A 17,188-nucleotide genomic window follows, 5' to 3' on the forward strand; every position below is an offset into this window, starting at 1 on the left:
TCCTGCAGCCCGAGAATATGAATCTCCACCTCAGAATTCCAGCCTCATGTTGCTATTAATGACTAAAGTACCCGTATTAGAACCAGACTGATAGCTAGCCCTGCAGGGCCAAGAACCTCGACCGTGCGCAACGAATGACGTCCTAGTGCCAAGATTCCCTGCGACAAGGCTTCGGCAAAAGCTTCACTCTGACGGCAGCCTCCAGAAGAAGAGGACGGCTCAGACGACAGGCTATATGGACGCCAGCACTGTGCTCCGGACACCTTGCATTGGCTAGATATTGGGCTTCGGCGCTACAAGTCACTGCTTCTCAGATACCCAGTCCGACTGGTGAAATTTAAATGCAGCGACACGTGCTGCTTGCTGTAAGTCAACGTTGCAAATGCCAAGTACTAGGTCTGTTTTCTGTGAGCCTCGAGGCTTGGATGGATGGGGTCGTCGCCTGGGGATAGGTACATGTCTATCGACGATTGGACGAACAATCCAGAGTGGAAGACTTGGAGCAGATCATAGCTGATACTCCCAATCAATGCCTAGCATTCGGAGAAATGGATGCTGGTCAGGGAAGCCTGAGTGTTTGTATAGAAGCCATGTTTTTCTAGGTAGTATGTATCTCTTGGGAGAATCCACTATGTTTGCCTCGCCACTACTGAGATAATGGCAGGGCCCCGTATCTTCTCCAGCGAATATACTTGGTTGGAAAGCTGCGAGAGCACTTTATCTCTCTCTCGCTTATTACCCAGACTGGGCATGGTGCCCTTCTTGGCCAAACTCGGCGTTTCTGTTGTCTCCAACACACTATCGATACTAAAGATACTAACCCAAGTTATATTTTCGATATCAGCAGCCGGGTTCTCGTACATGGTAATCCGTAGATAGTCGTATTCATTCATATATGCTTGGTAACCGCTGCAGAAGCAATATCAAATGTCCAATTCTCAATACAGGGCCGCTACCCTCTGCAACCCTCTCCTGCCTTTTCATACCGGTGCGTTTCAGTATTGTGGCTACATCCTCACACATTGAGATATGAATTAACCTTACACTGTCAATTGTGGCCTTGCGGCGGAAACATCTGTGTCCAGTATGGCTGCAGCAGAGAAACTGAGTTCTCCTTCAACAAATGTGGAGGAATCGATTCGGCACTGGAGACAAAGGTAATAAGCCATGCCAGGTCTTGAGTATAATTGTGCGCATGCAGAGAAAATCTCGCAGATCAATGCTAGTGAGTGGAGGTGCATTTAATTGATTCCTAGTCCCCGCTCTCAACAAATCAGCCTTTCTGCTTCAGTCTAGCATATACAGCCGGAAAGGATGAAGCTGAAGAATTGTGGAGTGGGCCAAAAAACCCTTCTCCGTCCGCCACAATCCTTCAGTGACCCAGCAATTACCCACTCTTTGCCTCTTCAAGTAAAAACATGATTGCTGCCTTCAAGTCCCAAGAATACCTCTGGATGAGACGATCCCACCTCCCCTGGTTCGAAAAACAACAATCGAGTTCTATAAAGCACTCGTCACGGCACAGAAGTGATTGGTTATTTGCACTTACTCCTGGCCTAGACGAGGACTACTTTGACGGCGTCATGAACACCCTGGTGCAAATTATGTATTACCCAGACACCAGATCCACACTACGGCAAATAAACGATAACAAGACATCGGAACTTGAATCGGCTGAGAGGCAGCGCTTGTCGAATAATGTGCCAGGAGCACGGGGCACCGGGTATGTGATGCTACATTACCCTGCGTCGCGGTACTCCATGCCGATCTTCCTGGGGTTCAACCCGGAGCGGAGCCGTCTGTAGGGCTGTATAGACTTCTGTTCTGAGGGTGACGAGTGATGTTTAACCCCGTCTCATGTAGGATGAGCTGTGTTTCGGTCGTGATTATTCTCCATTTTATGCATTCGTTCGATTATGGCAATGCACCGGCAAGACTTGCGCTGGCGCTGCAGACAACGCGATTGAAGGTGCTTCGTTCGCGGGAATTGCGGTAGCTTACCGTGAACATTGTAGCTTTGATATGCCGATCTGAAGTCGATTATGTGGATTTTACAAGGTGTACAACCTCATTCTTCTTACATTATCCTTCCTCCCTTTCTCTCTCTCTTTCCTTTTCTATTTTCTCTTTCAAATCATTTTGAAATTCTAATTTTCCTACCTGCTGTGGCTATCTATAAACGGTGGTCAGGAATGGCTGTAGGTGGCGGATAATATGTGTCCGTCCTGGCTGGTCAGAGAGATATATACTGGCTATTCAAAAACAAGCACTATTATTTCGAGAAATGGGTGGTTTCTCGGCCGAACACATCCTAGGATACAACGAGTAGGGAAAAAGGGCCTGAGGGTGAAGAACAGGGATGACTATAAGTGTAAATTACCACATACAGACGGTTTCTGTTGACTCAAGGGGTCTTGTAGCGTTAGGATGAAGGGTGGGCCGGCTAAATTCACACGGGGAGACTCCACACCCCGCACATAGCCTGAGTTGTCGTTGGCGGATAATCTTCCGCCTAACGGGAAGTATAAGTGTTCTATAACCCTATTGGATGCATTTAGCCGCGCTCTTTTGGGCGTACCGGAGATGCACCTGGACATGATCGGGCTGATCCAGAAGAGGCGAAGTGACATTGGGGATGTGCGGTGGCCTTAAGAAGGTGCCCATCCACTGAAGAAGTGTAGACACTACTGAAGTGTAGGCCTACCATGAGTTGGGGGGCGTTCACAGGTTCACCGTCACTAGACAAACGCAGCATGGCAAATCCACCTCGAACGCCCCTAAGCCAGCTGCTGCCGCCGCTTATCCTTGGTGGAGCGGGCTTCAGCTACCAACACACGCAGAGCCCGAACGTCGAGCAGACGAGAGAGGTGGTGAGCCGCGCTTTTGAACTGGGGGTCCGAGCCATCGACACGTCTCCGTACTATGAGCCGTCAGAGGCGCTGCTAGGCGAGGCGCTCTCGCACCCAGACTTCACCACCAGATATCGCAGGTCGGACTACATCCTTATGACCAAGGTCGGCCGCGTAAGCGCGACGAAATCCGACTACTCGCCAGACTGGATCAGATCCTCGGTCGCGCGGTCCCTTCAGCGGTTACGCACGAGTTATCTCGACGTGGTCTTCTGCCACGATATCGAGCTCGTCGAGGAGGAAAGTGTTCTGAAGGCGATCGGGGTGCTGCTAGAGTTGGTCGACGCCGGCACAGTGCGTTACATCGGGGTGTCAGGGTATCCCATCAACACGCTGGCCAGAGTCGCTCGCCGCGCGCGGAAACTATACGGCCGACCGTTGGATGTAATCCAGAACTGGGCACAGATGACGCTCCAGAACGACCGGCTAGAGAGAGAAGGGCTGCAGGCATTCAAAGAGGCCGGTGTCAACTGCGTCTGCAATTCCAGCCCGCTGGCTAGCGGGCTCCTGCGGGGAGAAGGCGTGCCGATTGCTGCCCTGGGGGACTGGCATCCAGCCCCGGAGGGACTGCGAAGAGCGGCCCATGCAGCGGCCGCCTATGTCGCCTCCCAGGGGGAGGTGCTGGCGCGTCTTGCACTTCGATATGCCCTTCGACGAGCGCAGCACTGCTCCACGTCAGACGTGCGTGTGGGTACCATCATGGGAGGCACGACGGTAGCTGAAGTTGAAGAGAATGTCACGACTGCACTCAAGGTTCTGCAACGGAGCAATGGGAGGCTGCAATGGAGCAGCCAGGGGATAGGAGGGTGGACGGAGAATCGCGATGCGCAGTTAGACCTGCGCCTGTCTAGGGACGTCCAGCAAATCTTAGGGAAGTGGAGGAATTACAGCTTTTCAGACGGGAAAACTGAGCGAAAGGAGGATGTGGTCCAAACGAAGCTATAGACGGAACTAGACTATTCCTTGACAATGCCAAGCGGCCGTGATGAATTCAGCAAAGAATTGCATGTCTCCCTTAGATTAACCGGTAATGAGGTTAGTCTCCCGCTATAATAAGCACTATAATAAGCACTGGCAGCCCCCGCATTCCCGCTTTAATGGTTCCGCCGCCCCCTCTCTCCAGAGATTTAGCAGATGCAATCGCCTTGCTCTGATGGATCCCAGTCCGACAATGCCGGATGGCGAAAGTCGACTGCGCGTCCTGCGTGCCTGTGACCGTTGCTCTCAGTCCAAGCAGCGCTGTGATGGCCGACGTCCATGGTACGTCCCATCCCATCTCAGTCCCAAATGTCCCCGTGGCTAATAGCGCCCAGCCAGCGATGCACGGGTTGGTGGCTTTTGACCCCGCACTGGCTTGAAATCTGGCGTCTAGGCGACTAACTTGAATTCGCCAGAGAGAAACACCTCGTGTCATTATGAGAAGCTCGTCCGAAAACGAGGTCGGCGCCGTCGAACGAAGCCCGCTCCGTCTGCTCACAGAGCCCTCGCACCTGGTCCTCCCAGCTTGCACGACCTGATCAACCATACAGAGCTGAACCCTTCACCAGTCTACCAGGAGAAAGGGCCAGACGAAATGCAGCGGCGGAACACCAACTCGTTGAGCAGTCCTTCGTACACCGAAGACGATTCGGCACAAACAGTAGAAACAAGAGGCACTGGGGATAGGTCCGTCCTCGTTGAAAAAAACGACCATCTTCGGCTGGGAGGCGGCCTGCACACGGCCGAAGGGCAGCGAGAGTCTCCATTCGCTCAGCTTCTTAGTCCGTTCCCTCTGCAGGAAGTTCTCTTTGGAATGCCAGGGCGCCCGAATAGCCAGGCTGCCTTCACGCCTCCGATGGTCACACCTCCAGTTGAACACTGGCTGGATAGGACAACGTCCTTTGCGCCGAGCATCCCACGGAGTATATGTCCGTCAATACCACACAATCCTCATGAAGCGCTCGGACAGGGACTGGTTCAGGGGCAGTGCTACCCTTGCTTGCACCATCTGATGCCCTATCTAAAAGGAATCCTCTCTCCGGAAGATGCTTCTGAGATGCTGGAGATCTATTTTAACGACCAACGGAACCCCATCTTCAAAGCCTCTTCGCCATACACGCTAACCCACATAATACACCCATCCTCAATTCTCCATCCAACGTCTCCGCGACCTACGTCTTCCGTCTTGCTTCTGGTCATGCTACTTTGCGTGGCGCACACTGCAGATATCAAGATCTTTGATCCTCCTGGTGCACGCCAGCGCATCGTCCTAGACCTCTATCGTTTGGCACTGGACCTCTTAGAGCCGGTGGATTGGGACAATTACTTCAGGACATCAGGTACGTCGTCCGCAAAGGTCAATATGGGTCGCTGACTATTCTGTAGACGGTTGGCAGTTCCACCCTCGCGGAGGATTCACCGACAAGGACGGGCGCTCCTCGGTGTCTCACGCCGCCAGGACTGGGCTGATACCCGACTTCCTAGGGTCAACGGATGTCATCCTCGCGATCGTCATCCTTGCCCTTGTTATATCTGGCGGCCATTTCAAGGCTGACTGTCTGAAATGGTGGTCCAAGGCTGTCCGGCTTACTCGGGCTAGTGGGTTGAGCATGGAAGACCAGGGAATGCAGCCGGGGAGCAACCCTAGTCAACCACATCATCCGCACAAATCACATCGCGAGTGGGTGATTGCAAAAGAAGAACGCCGGAGACTGTTCTGGCTGATCTATTGTCTCGACCGTCATCTCGGCCTCTCGTTGAATGCAGCCGTGAACTTCCCCGAGGGCACATTCTGCGTCGCAGAGCCACTGCCTGAGGCGATATGGCAGAACTTGGAGACAATACCTCTCACCTCACTTTCCCCACCTCGCCTTGGTCCTCCGTCGAGGATATCGGGTTACGGCTTCTTTGAGTACTTTCTTCCCCTGGCGACTGTGCTGGGTCATATTATTGACCTCCACCACATCCAACAACATCCCCTGCTAGGCGACACTATAAGCCAGGCGGCCGTCCATAAGATCGAAGCGCTCATATCCCAGCGAGAGCAGGATCTCGCGGAGCTGAGGGCTCAACTCGAGAATCCGCTGCTCAGTCAACGACCGGTCGATCTATTCAACACACATAGTCCAGTATCGACCGTTGACTCGAAGAAACCATTGGTCATTGCGTACAGCTCCCACATGCTCCACGTATTCTATATCTTGCTACACGGGAAATGGGATCCGATATCCATGATCGAGGACGAAGACGATTGGATCACCTCGGATAGTTTTCAAGCATGCGCCTCTCATGCCCTCAGTGCGACAGCAGCCGTGCACCAAATCCTCACCTTAGACCCAGAGCTGACCTTCATGCCGTACCTGTTTGGTATATATCTACTGCAAGGGAGTTTTATCCTTCTGTTGTTCGTCGATCGGATGCCCGAGCTGGGTTTCAACAAGTCGGTCGAGGAAGTGTGTGAGACCATCATTCGCGCCCATGAAGTGAGTGTCGTGACGCTGGACACCACATTCCAGGTATGGCTTCCTTCTCATCCATGAAAAAGACCAGTCTGATGAAGCCAGAAAAACATCCGCAAGGTATTTCGGTCGATGCTGCATGATGCGCAACAGACGGATCCACAGTTTCGGGAAACGCACAAGGCCCGGAGAAGGGAGATTCTGTCGCTCTATCGCTGGACGCGGACTTCGCATGGGCTGGCCTATTGAGTCTTGATCCCTCTTTTCTGGCATGATGTTGGGTATTAACCATATCAGGCAGGGCCTGGAGTATTGTCCCTTGCTATTTTTGACTGACTCGTGTGGTGCCCATCTTCTGGAAGCGGCTGGATTGACCTACAATGCCTTATTGAATTGGTCAACATGAGATTTCTTCACGGCTCCTAAATTATTGCGAAGATTTTAGGATAAGCCAAGCGCCTGTGAAGCATGAGCAACAGGTCTAGAACTCGCACCCATAACTAGCAGAGTTCTTTGGGAGAGCAGACGCATAGTCCCTCGGCCATGCCGTCTACTGAGTATTCTACACCTAGCCATGGACCAATTCTCAGTCAGTGTTTGCAGTGAACGGATCATTGCACATTCATTTCACAACCTGTGCTCCTAGACGACAAGACCACCAGGGCACAGCTACCAGATATATCACTTACTCAACGTATCCAAGCAAGTACTTCACAACGCCAATACTTGTGAGTACCCCTACTGGTATCAAGAAGCCACTGCTAAGCTTGCATCTCAGTGGTGATGAGACTGCAGCCAACCCTAGTCGAACTATTATTCCGACGCCATCGTACACACCGCGAACGCGATTCATTCAGCATAGGATCACATTCCTTGTTAGGAAGACCCAAAGACACAAACCCGATCATTCACCATTGCCACAGGGCTTGTACTGAGTTTAATTCCATCATCGCAGCGCGATAGTGAGGAGCACTCCAGCATATCACAGCGCTTCCTCGACCTTCAAAACTGATGTTGAGGCAGGCTGCCGGGCGGTTTATTTCTTTCAGAAGGCCTAGCGCAACTAGGCGCTCGGTCTTTCTAGCAGTAGTACGAAAAGGGTCGAATATTCCTTTTGTCCCGAGGGTTATCCTAATATGACCTAGACATGCTCAAATTCTCCTGGCAAAAATAAAGAGATTACTCATGCCACGTTCAGGCAGAAGGAAATGTCCTAATCACTCGGACTGAGGCGCGCCCTATTGTAATGTGGAAGACGTGTTGTGGAGGATGCTGATGATTTTCAATCTCAATTTAGGGTACATGCTACTAGCGACATGCAATGCGCTCATACTCATATTTAGCCTACCGCACTCGTTTAAGCCTCAGAAATCACTGTAAGGGACCAGCAAAGGCATCGAGTCCTCCCAGATGGAGTCCGTCAACACCTGCTTATTCCCTCCGTCTGCATCCATAATCATAACCTGCCCATACGGCTGGAATGTATCATCATACAGGGCGCACTCGTATTGGAACCCAAACATGCCCGTTGAATACATGATCCGTCCGTCATAGCTCCAAACGGCGTGCGCATCATTTCCCCCGCTACTCGTCAGGACCTCGAGATCTGTCCCATCCGGCTTGATCGTGCAAACATCATAGTTGTAAACACCCGTCTTGCGCGTGAAAACAATCCGCTCCTCGAACCCTGCGGGCGAAAAGAATGGGAGATTGTCCCACTCGTTCGTGAGAGCTGTGATATTACGAGTATTCAGATCCATGACTCTCAGTCCTAGCTGACCCGTATCCCCGTTCGTCGAGTTGGCGCCCCAGACACGGAAGACGATCTTGCTCCCGTCATGGCTGTAGGAGGGGAACCCGGAGTTCATGATCGAAGTGTTCGCAATAGACGTGTTAGATGCAGTCAGGACTTCATACTCAGACCCGTTGGCCGTCGCCCGCACAAGCCATCCCCCGGTCGAAGCCCGCGACTGGAACCAGGCGCCCTCACCGAAGACGAGCCACTCTCCATCCGGGGACCATGACGGCTGGAACGCTCCCGCAAGACCCTGGGAGACAAGAGACGACGAGACAAGATCACTCTTCGCGTTGTCGTATGCCATCCTTTCATCTGATGCATCAGGCTTCACCGTTATGATAGATGAATTGCCCAGCTGCTTCTCTGTCATGGCAATACGATTCTGGTTCGAGATCTGCGGGAAGACATCGGTGAAGCGGTAATCCCAGTCCTCGTTCCAAGAGTAGAGCTCCTTCGCCATAGGCCGTATATCCCAGCTCGTCTTCTCGTACACGATGTATTGCCCGTTTGGAGACCATGCCGGGGAGCGGATCGTTTTGTTGAGGTAGACACCGTCGGTCGTGTAGATGCCTTCCTTCGATGTCCCCTTCAGATGGTATCCGATCGTGTTGTTGGAGAGATACTGCGGGAATGCCTTCACGCCGTCGACGTCGACTTCAACACGTCGATCTTTGCCAGTCTTGAAGTCGACTGAGACTATGATTGAGCTGGTGCTGTCAATTGACTCCGGTCTGTGCGCGCCCCATGTTGCTTCTCTCGTCATCTCATAGTACACAATCCGTTTTCCGTCCGGCGACCATGACGGGGAGCCCAGGGAGTAGCCAGGTTTCGTGGCGAGTTGTCTGAATCCCGACCCGTCAGCACGCACGGCGTAGATCGAGAGTTCCTGCGTATGCTCCCATCCACTGATACCGAGATATGTGTCGTCGCCGTGTCCCCGCCACTCCGTATTACGGTCCGAACTGAATGCGATCCATCGCCCGTCAGGCGACCAGGAAGGTCGAAAGTACCCGTTCATGAGGGTCTCGTTTACCGATCTTCGAGAGAGCGGCGTATCGGTGACATTCCACCTCTTCCCAGTCTCGATGTCCAAAATCCAGATATTGGCGCGGTATCCGTTCTCCGTCGAGACGTACGCGGCTAAGGTCCCGTCTGGAGACAGCACCACACTGTCTTCCATTGACGGCGTGGAGAGGAGGAGCTGGAGATCGGAGCCGTCGGGGCGGACGCGGTAGATATCAGAGTTCCCGTCGCCGGAGCGTTCACCTGTGAATGTGATCCAGTCGCCCGAGGGCGAGAAGGAGGCATGGTATTCGTAGATCGGATTCGGGAGCAGGGGACGCTCGGAGCTGCCGTTCGCGGTTGAGATGTACAGCTCAGATGTGCCGGGAGCGATGCGGTTCATGTAGAACACTCCTTTCTTGGTGGAGTTCGTCCTGGATGAGATAGATGGGGATTGAGGGGCCTGCAGGTGTGCAGGTGGATGGCCTCGTGGCGATTCGGCTGCACCGCGGGCCTCGAGACCGAGCTGACTCGCATAGGGACAGCCTCCAAGGACGGGACCAGCTACGAAACTGAGAGAAAGGAGGATTCCCTGCCACCGCATCTTGCAGATATGTGGTTGAGGGAGTGTCAGGATCAGATAAGATTGATTTACCCCCTAATGTGACGCTTGTACAAGGTTGTGCGCGCAATTGCATTTTTATACCAGTTGATCTGCGTCTTGAATTACGCGAGAGAGGAATGTTCTCCGAGATCCACCTGTCAAGATTATCTCGGAGTTAAGAGTAAACGACTGCCTGGGATTGATTGATAAAGATTCACTGTCCTTGGCAGTGGGACTAGAATCTTCAGCCAATTTCCCCACAGTGGTGCTGTCGATGGAAAGCCACTGTCACTGTTGGCGTCTATAAGCAAGAGCTAACTCTGTTCTATGAGGAGAGAAGGGTTGCCGTGAGGGAAGTATACCTGTTCCTGCTGGTGCGTCGCTGATAAGTGGTCTACCATCGGAAGCTGGTCGAGACATGGAAAGCGTATCTTTGTACCATCGGCCTGCGAAAGCGTAACCGTAAATGAACATTAGCATCGGCATTTCATTCGCGGAGTCCAGTCTTGATCTAAAAAAGCGTCGTCTGGGCAGTGTATATCCTGGCAGACATTGCCCTCCGCCCACCTTGAACCCGGTACGTCGTATGCATTATTGGTTAGATTCATTGCATGAGTTCGTATGCATTGTCTCGTGCTGAAAACAGGCAGCAGCGTTCCGCTCTACCGAGCAAGTATACTTGACAGATTTTTTGGAAGGGTATTAAGAATATGCCTAGGCAATGCTAATTTGCTAGCTCTGTATGTATGAATACGCTTACAGTACCTACTTGCGGATATGAATAGCACGAGTTTGCAATTGCTCATCATAGTTTCGTAAAGGCTGATATATGTGGTGATATATATCTGGTCCTTTGAACATTAGGAGAGTCACCTTTCTCCTTCGTCAGCTTCATTATAACAGATTATGAACCTTTTTGCAGCTTCTCAATCTCCCCAAGAAAGACAGAAATGACTGACGTTTGACTCCGACAGATTAGGCTACAGAAGAATGTTGCAAAGAAAGACCGACCAACGTACGGTAGTCGACGGGAGACGCTGGAGAGCTCGAGCATGCTAGACTAAAATCGAGAAAGTATCGATTTATGGCAGAGTAGAAGGAGGTAGGGTGAGTACAAAGAGAAATGAGAGGAATCCATGCTTAGGTATGTCCTGCTGCGAGATAGGGCAGACAAAACCTGTGAGCTGTAAGGATACCCCCAATGCTCTGCTTATTTGCATCTATGTACAATTATTCTACATGCATGATCGGTGTGCCACCTAGCCGAATGACAAAACGTCTTCATCTAGGCTCATCCGCCACTGAAAGAGGATTAGATATTCAGTTTAAGGGGCCCTCAGAGAATAACGGAGATCTGCGGAGTCTGCCTTGCTCACTCATTGCATGATATCCCACCGCAGGTGGAAAGGTAAGTGCTGCAGTTGAAGGAGACTTGCGCAGGAACATCGCGCTCAACCGGATCTGCTGCAAGGTATCATCCGTTTGGGCCTATCGAGCGAGTAGCTGATTGACCACCAATGGCATGAACTGATCAACGGTGACTATATGCCTGTTTAGATCTTCTCTGCCGCGGTCGGAACAGTTTAGCTATCTACTTGCATCGTCAGGTGCATTGCCCATTCCTTCTATCATTCACTAGCTCAAACAATTTCCCATGAATTATTTCTTGATACTCGTGATGAGTCATAGTTCAACTTTGTCGAACTTTGTCGCCTATTTAGTGTCTCTCACCCCAGCGCCGAAAACTGCCCTATTTAACTTTTTCCTTTTCTTTTTCTTCAGCCGTGATCGACGGTTTGATTGAGAACTGTGTCAAGCAAAAGACCCTACTCATGAATGCAACAAGGATAGTGACAGTTAGATGAGTTGATCAACAATCAATCTGCAGCCTCTTTGTTATCCTCCTATGGCTTGGCGGCAGATCAGGCCAACCATCTTTATACTAGGGCAACATCAGCATCATTGCTAGGTTAACCTACCCAACTTTGGCCGTAATTGCTTGCTAACGCCGGCTGGCAGCGCAGCAGCTACATAAAACCCGTTTGACTGCAACTTGGATTACTCCAAACAATCCATTCAACACAATTCATGTACTCTTGTAGTCGAGTCCCTTAGTCATCGTTTTGTTGTAGTCAGCTAGAGAACCCCAGCATTAGAGGATGTCTTACAAAGTCTTGAGGTATTATAGGTCACCAGCAAACAAAAAATCTGTATAGGTGTGACCTGGGCAGATCAGATCATGGAGCTGATCATCGTGGGTCTTTTAGTCTAGTTGGAACATGCTTGCGGACACGTTACTAACGAAGGATGGCCCCATCAATACGACAATCTGGGTAGCCTTTTTTTAAAGCAAACTAGCTTTTTTTTAAAAGATAACAAATATGAAGTGAATCTAGATATTGCTCCAAGCATGGCAAAGTCTGACATAATTCCATGCCCTCAAATGCTTAATCCTGGTGAAAGAAATCACCTATCTCCTAAAGCAAATTCAGTTCAAGCAACTGGGAGCTTAGCTTAGTATAAAGCCAGCAGTCTTAGACATTGTTTTCCGATAATAAGAATGGTGGTAGGGCTGTTGGTCGTGCTTTCGCTCTCTATCCTGTCTTGCACCGCCGCCAGCACCATCTTGATCTCAGACTGCCAATATTTAGCAGCTTCCGAACCCCAATCCAACATTAATCATAACATAGTCCAAACGAGCAGCGGCTTCTACTTCAGAGCCAACCGCGCAGAGTCAGCATTCTAATTCCCCAAGTGTAGGTGAATTGTATTGATCGTCCGCCCTAAGAGAAGGGTCTTGTTTGCTGCAAGTTCAGCCAGGAACCGGCAATTCAAGTCTCCAGTTAGCAAGACATTCGTGAATCGGCGATCGGGACAGCTTCAATCGGCGGGCTACGTTCACTGGATCTACGTTTGGCTTTGGCTACATTGGAAGGGTTGGTCAAATTCTACACGTGTCTTCTGCCTATACAGAGAAACTGGGCCATTTGTCTCGAGAATACCAGAAAACCGAATCAGAAGCGGACACTTCTGATAAGTCTGAATGAAGCAGCAGAGCCACCGCTCTCATGGTGGCTTAAACAAGGTTCATGGCACACAGCGCCTCACTAGGCCTACCCTAACATTGGCAGTTTTGTTGAGACCATACCAGGGATCTCTCTTTGTTTTCCAGCGCAGGCATACCTCGTCACTCTTATTATCAGCTCGATTCAGACAATGCCACGAATGCCATGCTTGCTCCTTGCTCGGCGTCAGATTCTCAAACGTCACTCAACAGTCCTCGCAATGGATCAAGCTCCTACCGCATCTTGTGTGATACTACCACAGATCCCCTTGACCTAGTAGAGCCCTAAAGGCGTCGGAGACGAATCTACCGCACCAATCGCCTATTAACTAACATTACAGACGCTTGTTGTCCTCACGGGCCCCAGCACCGACAGGAGAGCAACTTACCCTATTTATCTTACAGGTTTCATATTACACTATCTCTCCAGCTCAAATCAATGCCCAAAGCACGACCAAGAGCCAGAGGCGGCATCGCTCGTAGCCCTGATTGTGTGCAAGGATACAATTTACAGAATATTTGTGTACCACGTTAACGGAATTATACACCTGTAACTGCGTCGCTATCGCCTCTCCCATGCCTTCTCTATGGGCTGGTTTAGTAATTACACCGGCAACGCGTCGGTCTGATCATGGAAGACCATTGCCACCAATTTTACGTCTCAACTACAGCTCCTGCACTACTGATAATCGGTGCGTCGAATTTCCACCATCCGGTGGGGAGCCAGCAGGTGCTGACACTCCATACTCCGTATGGACGGAGGAGACTGCACCGCTTGCACTATGAATGCCAAAGCCATATACAATAATAGTCGCAGTGGAGCCGGTTGAATAATTAAAAGCGAAGAGGCGAGAACCACGGCGAAAAGTCGGGGCTCAGGCTCAGTTTGAACCTAGCCTGCTGGTGGCGTTGTATACTCTGAATTGCCAACTCCAACAATGACATCATTGCGATTTACTCCGTTAGCGTCAAAGCAACGACAACTACTGCACAGCTCTCCTCCACAATTGGTGCGAGTAGATGCGAGAGGACGAACTAGCGAGTTCAGGAAAAAAATATCATTTCTAGAGTGGCGCTGGAACTGAAGGGAAATGGGCTACGATCCTAGGCCGCAAGATGGCCTTAATGATTCGGATGGAGCGTCATCTCGGCTGGGCTTAGGCTCTGAAACTGGATATGGTACTTCGGTTGGAGCTAGGGACAATCTAGGCAGAGTAAATTTGAGACATACAAGAATATAGCGATAGGTACAAGGAAAAAGGAATTACAGACGATGTCATTTGTCATTTCCGAAGTTACTCTTTCAAATTACTCTCAAACCCCACCAAGCCATTTATAGATTATGCATTCAAGCGAGCGGAAGGTCAAAACAGTCACCACGTAACTTGTTCCGCATAATGTCAGAGCATACTGCCCTTGGGTACTCGATGCGTGGTTGCAGGTCAGCCGGGGTTGATCTCGCTCAGTCATCACCTAGTAAGCTACTCAAGAGTATGTGGCTTGGATAGGCGGGCCATAAACGTTTACCCGATGAAGGCGACAGTCATCGCTTCCCACAACTCGAAACGTCGGGTCATGCGAACTGTGCAAGTCAAGTGCCCTATGAATTTCCTAAAGACCTCGAGAGAATGTTTAACGGTGCAGGAGATGACCTTATGGAGCGTTTACAGAGCATTGACGAAAATTTATCTCTGCTAGTCTAAATATCTGATATTTCGGATGGGGATATAGACCTGGCTGCTGTGCTAGCAGATTATTGAGCAGTGCCTTCGTATTTGCGAAGATACCGAGGCGTATCTCAAATCATTGGACGCTCGAGAATCTTCGCTATCCCAGGACTTCCATCAGAGCGCCACAGACAGCGCTGCCGTGCATAGTAGTACTCTTACCCAGAGTATTGAACTGAACCAGTTACCAACTGCTGCAGGTGCTGAACCTGAAGCATCTATGGACCGAGATGAAGCAATATTCCTGCCACGAGACCGAACAGAGCTTCGTCCCGGAATGATTGACGAACCGCCTCTTTCAATTCTCAATCGACTTTCCGATAATCAGACTGAATCTGGACGGTACCGATCTGCTGATCACGAATACAATGCTGATATTGAGAGCCTAGTTCATGATCAGAGCGAAATTGGGAGTATATTCTCGGAAGGATCAATACTGTCTTCCCAATCATCCCAGAGCGAGATAACGTCCATCGCTGTTTCTGAGCTAGCCGAGACTTCTGACCGACAATGAATGAAAGAATATGTATCCAACTGCTATTTCAAAGGTTGGCCCCAAAAGGCTCCAAAGGAACTTTACGCGCATTCTCAAAGATTTTAGCCGTAATCTGGAACGCGAAGCGTCAAGCGAAACTCAGTATCAAGCAGCGCATTTCGTGCGGTTATCGGCTCAGAAAGTAGCAACTCAAATTCGCAACGTATTAAAGCACTATATCAGCAAGCTTCTTGCTGAACAGAGTTCGCACGCTTCCAGAACCGCTCGGATCAATGCATGGTCGAAGTTACAACAACTACGTCTTTCTGAGATCGGTTTTAACGGATCCTCTATCGACAGAGATTCGAATGGGTCGGATGAGGTTGAACCAGCGTCACTCACCAGTCTTGATGAAGTAAATCTGTTTCTATTATCGGCAAATGCTTTTTTGCGCTTGCGTGAGATTTCAAGAACTGGCTAGAAGGTGAAAAAGACAGAAAGGCGCAACCCTGCAGGCCCAGAAAATCACCAGTTCTCAGATCCGGGAACCACTGAAGGTTAGTCACCCTTATGATGATGGCAGCAACCCCATTAACAAGTTTCATAGACAGTAGATCTGGTCTTTCCATACAATCTAGGACGTCGGAAGGACACCATTGCGAACCCGCCCACTAAGGAGAATCAGGACAGTCGTCCAGAGAGAATTTCAGCTGAGCAGATAAGCACCAACATCACGGCAATAATTTTAACTTGGTGGCAGCGCTTATTCAAGATATACTCTCCACCAATGGTTGGCTATGAAGGATCCGTTATAGATGTGTTAGTTTTTCGCCTTTCCACCACGACCTGTCCTAACTGTGCTCTAGGGGTGTGGGGAAGTTTCATATGTTGATGTCAAGGAGCTCTCAGTAGGGGGGATTGAGAGATCCCGACAGAGACTCCTTGCCAGCGTCGCTGGTGTCAGCAATCACACACATAGTTCACCCCATTCAATCCCATCAATCCCCCACGTCGGGCGCATATTAATCGCTGCATGGCCACGTCGTTATCCAGGGAAAATGCGACATGGGCGAATGCCAACATGTTCCACCACCCAATATAGCTGGAGATACCCAAGCCGGAGATAACATATTTCCAAATCCGGAACCACAGTTCCTTCTTATGTGTGTTAACACGAAAAACCCGACGGTTCTTATCTATGTTAACGTTGATTCCGTTACCAATGACCAGGATTTATTCCGGGAAATATACCGAGAATACCGGTGTGTACACCACGAGCCTGAGTTCAGGATCAAAAACTTCTTTCCTCTATGGGCTTGCAACTTGCTTCACACATTTTCAGTCTGGCTTTCAACACCTTTTTCTCTACCTGGCATTCGTAACTTACCTCCGAAGCTCAGCTCTGCCGTCAGTGCGATGCATCTTCACAAAATTTTATCAGCAGATTTTTTCCGAGTACGTATATGTTTATCATGATGTGAGTCAAAATCAATCCTCGATTTAAAGATTTGATATAGTTTCAGTTGGTGCCAATAGGGACGCAATGTTGCCCTAGATGGTTCAAAGCACGAGACATACCCCAGAGACTGAGGTCAAGTCAAGACGATATATCTATGAGCCGGTCCCAATGGAAGATGTCGAACTTGCTGATATACCGTTGAGCCATCTCCTAAAGCCAGGGCCTCATTTCGACAATTTCTGGTTAAGCACTTTCCCGAAGAAGATTCGAGGTCCACTGCTTCGACTACCTGGACCTCATGGACAAAGGTGTTGTTGGATGGGGTATTCGAGTGAACGAGTGTTTGAATTGGACTATGATCCTACTTTTGATACTCGCCATACTCCTTGTAACTTCTGCTAGCGTCGTCCTCTACGCGACAATTACGGCAGTTAATTCGTCTGCCTTCGCCTTTGGAGCATACATGGTGGCAATGTATATCTAACAGTATATCTCTCTTACCAGTACTTTGCATGGAGGGAGGCCATATGACGTCAGCAGGCGAAGGTTTGAGAGAGACAGGTATCTTCACAGGTGAACTGGCAGTCCATATGTCCTCCCAGGGAGGTTTATATTCTGGATAATTGCACTTGAGTAGCTGATATTTCGTTATCTCCTGACAGTCTTGAGCCCACAGAACATAGGACATGATTTTCGCTATATAAACAGCAGAC

The 17,188-nt window shown here is 50.1% G+C and overlaps 4 protein-coding genes across 4 annotated transcripts, besides 4 other annotated features; 3 read left to right on the forward strand and 1 right to left on the reverse strand.

Moving 5' to 3' along the window:
* Window positions 1-6,534: part of a sequence feature (contig 1.189 1..9115(1)) that runs on past the window's edge.
* Window positions 534-569: a sequence feature (Short protein (ANIA_11669, CBF83947.1) was converted to a misc_feature.).
* Window positions 822-863: a sequence feature (Short protein (ANIA_11669, CBF83947.1) was converted to a misc_feature.).
* Window positions 1,419-3,854, forward strand: ANIA_09457 (uncharacterized protein; the record flags this gene model as incomplete). The annotated part of the gene is made up of 2 exons (XM_863746.1): window positions 1,419-1,723; window positions 2,699-3,854. The coding sequence occupies 2 exons, from the start codon at window positions 1,419-1,421 to the stop codon at window positions 3,852-3,854; spliced, it is 1,461 nt and encodes a 486-aa protein (XP_868839.1).
* On the forward strand, window positions 4,081-6,427 carry ANIA_09458 (Zn(II)2Cys6 transcription factor; the record flags this gene model as incomplete). Its single annotated transcript, XM_050612631.1, has 4 exons — window positions 4,081-4,169; window positions 4,223-4,236; window positions 4,304-5,227; window positions 5,274-6,427. 4 exons carry the CDS (start codon window positions 4,081-4,083, stop codon window positions 6,425-6,427), a joined length of 2,181 nt encoding a protein of 726 aa, XP_050468532.1.
* Window positions 6,535-17,188: part of a sequence feature (contig 1.50 1543..47652(-1)) that runs on past the window's edge.
* On the reverse strand, window positions 7,711-9,830 carry ANIA_02818 (TolB family protein; the record flags this gene model as incomplete). The annotated part of the gene is made up of 1 exon (XM_655330.2): window positions 7,711-9,830. The coding sequence occupies exon 1, from the start codon at window positions 9,748-9,750 to the stop codon at window positions 7,711-7,713; it is 2,040 nt and encodes a 679-aa protein (XP_660422.1). The 5' UTR covers window positions 9,751-9,830.
* Window positions 14,542-15,055, forward strand: ANIA_02817 (uncharacterized protein; the record flags this gene model as incomplete). The annotated part of the gene is made up of 1 exon (XM_655329.2): window positions 14,542-15,055. The coding sequence occupies exon 1, from the start codon at window positions 14,762-14,764 to the stop codon at window positions 15,053-15,055; it is 294 nt and encodes a 97-aa protein (XP_660421.2). The 5' UTR covers window positions 14,542-14,761.

This window comes from Aspergillus nidulans, chromosome VI, assembly GCF_000011425.1.
Source record: "Aspergillus nidulans FGSC A4 chromosome VI".
Lineage (NCBI taxonomy): Eukaryota > Fungi > Ascomycota > Eurotiomycetes > Eurotiales > Aspergillaceae > Aspergillus > Aspergillus nidulans.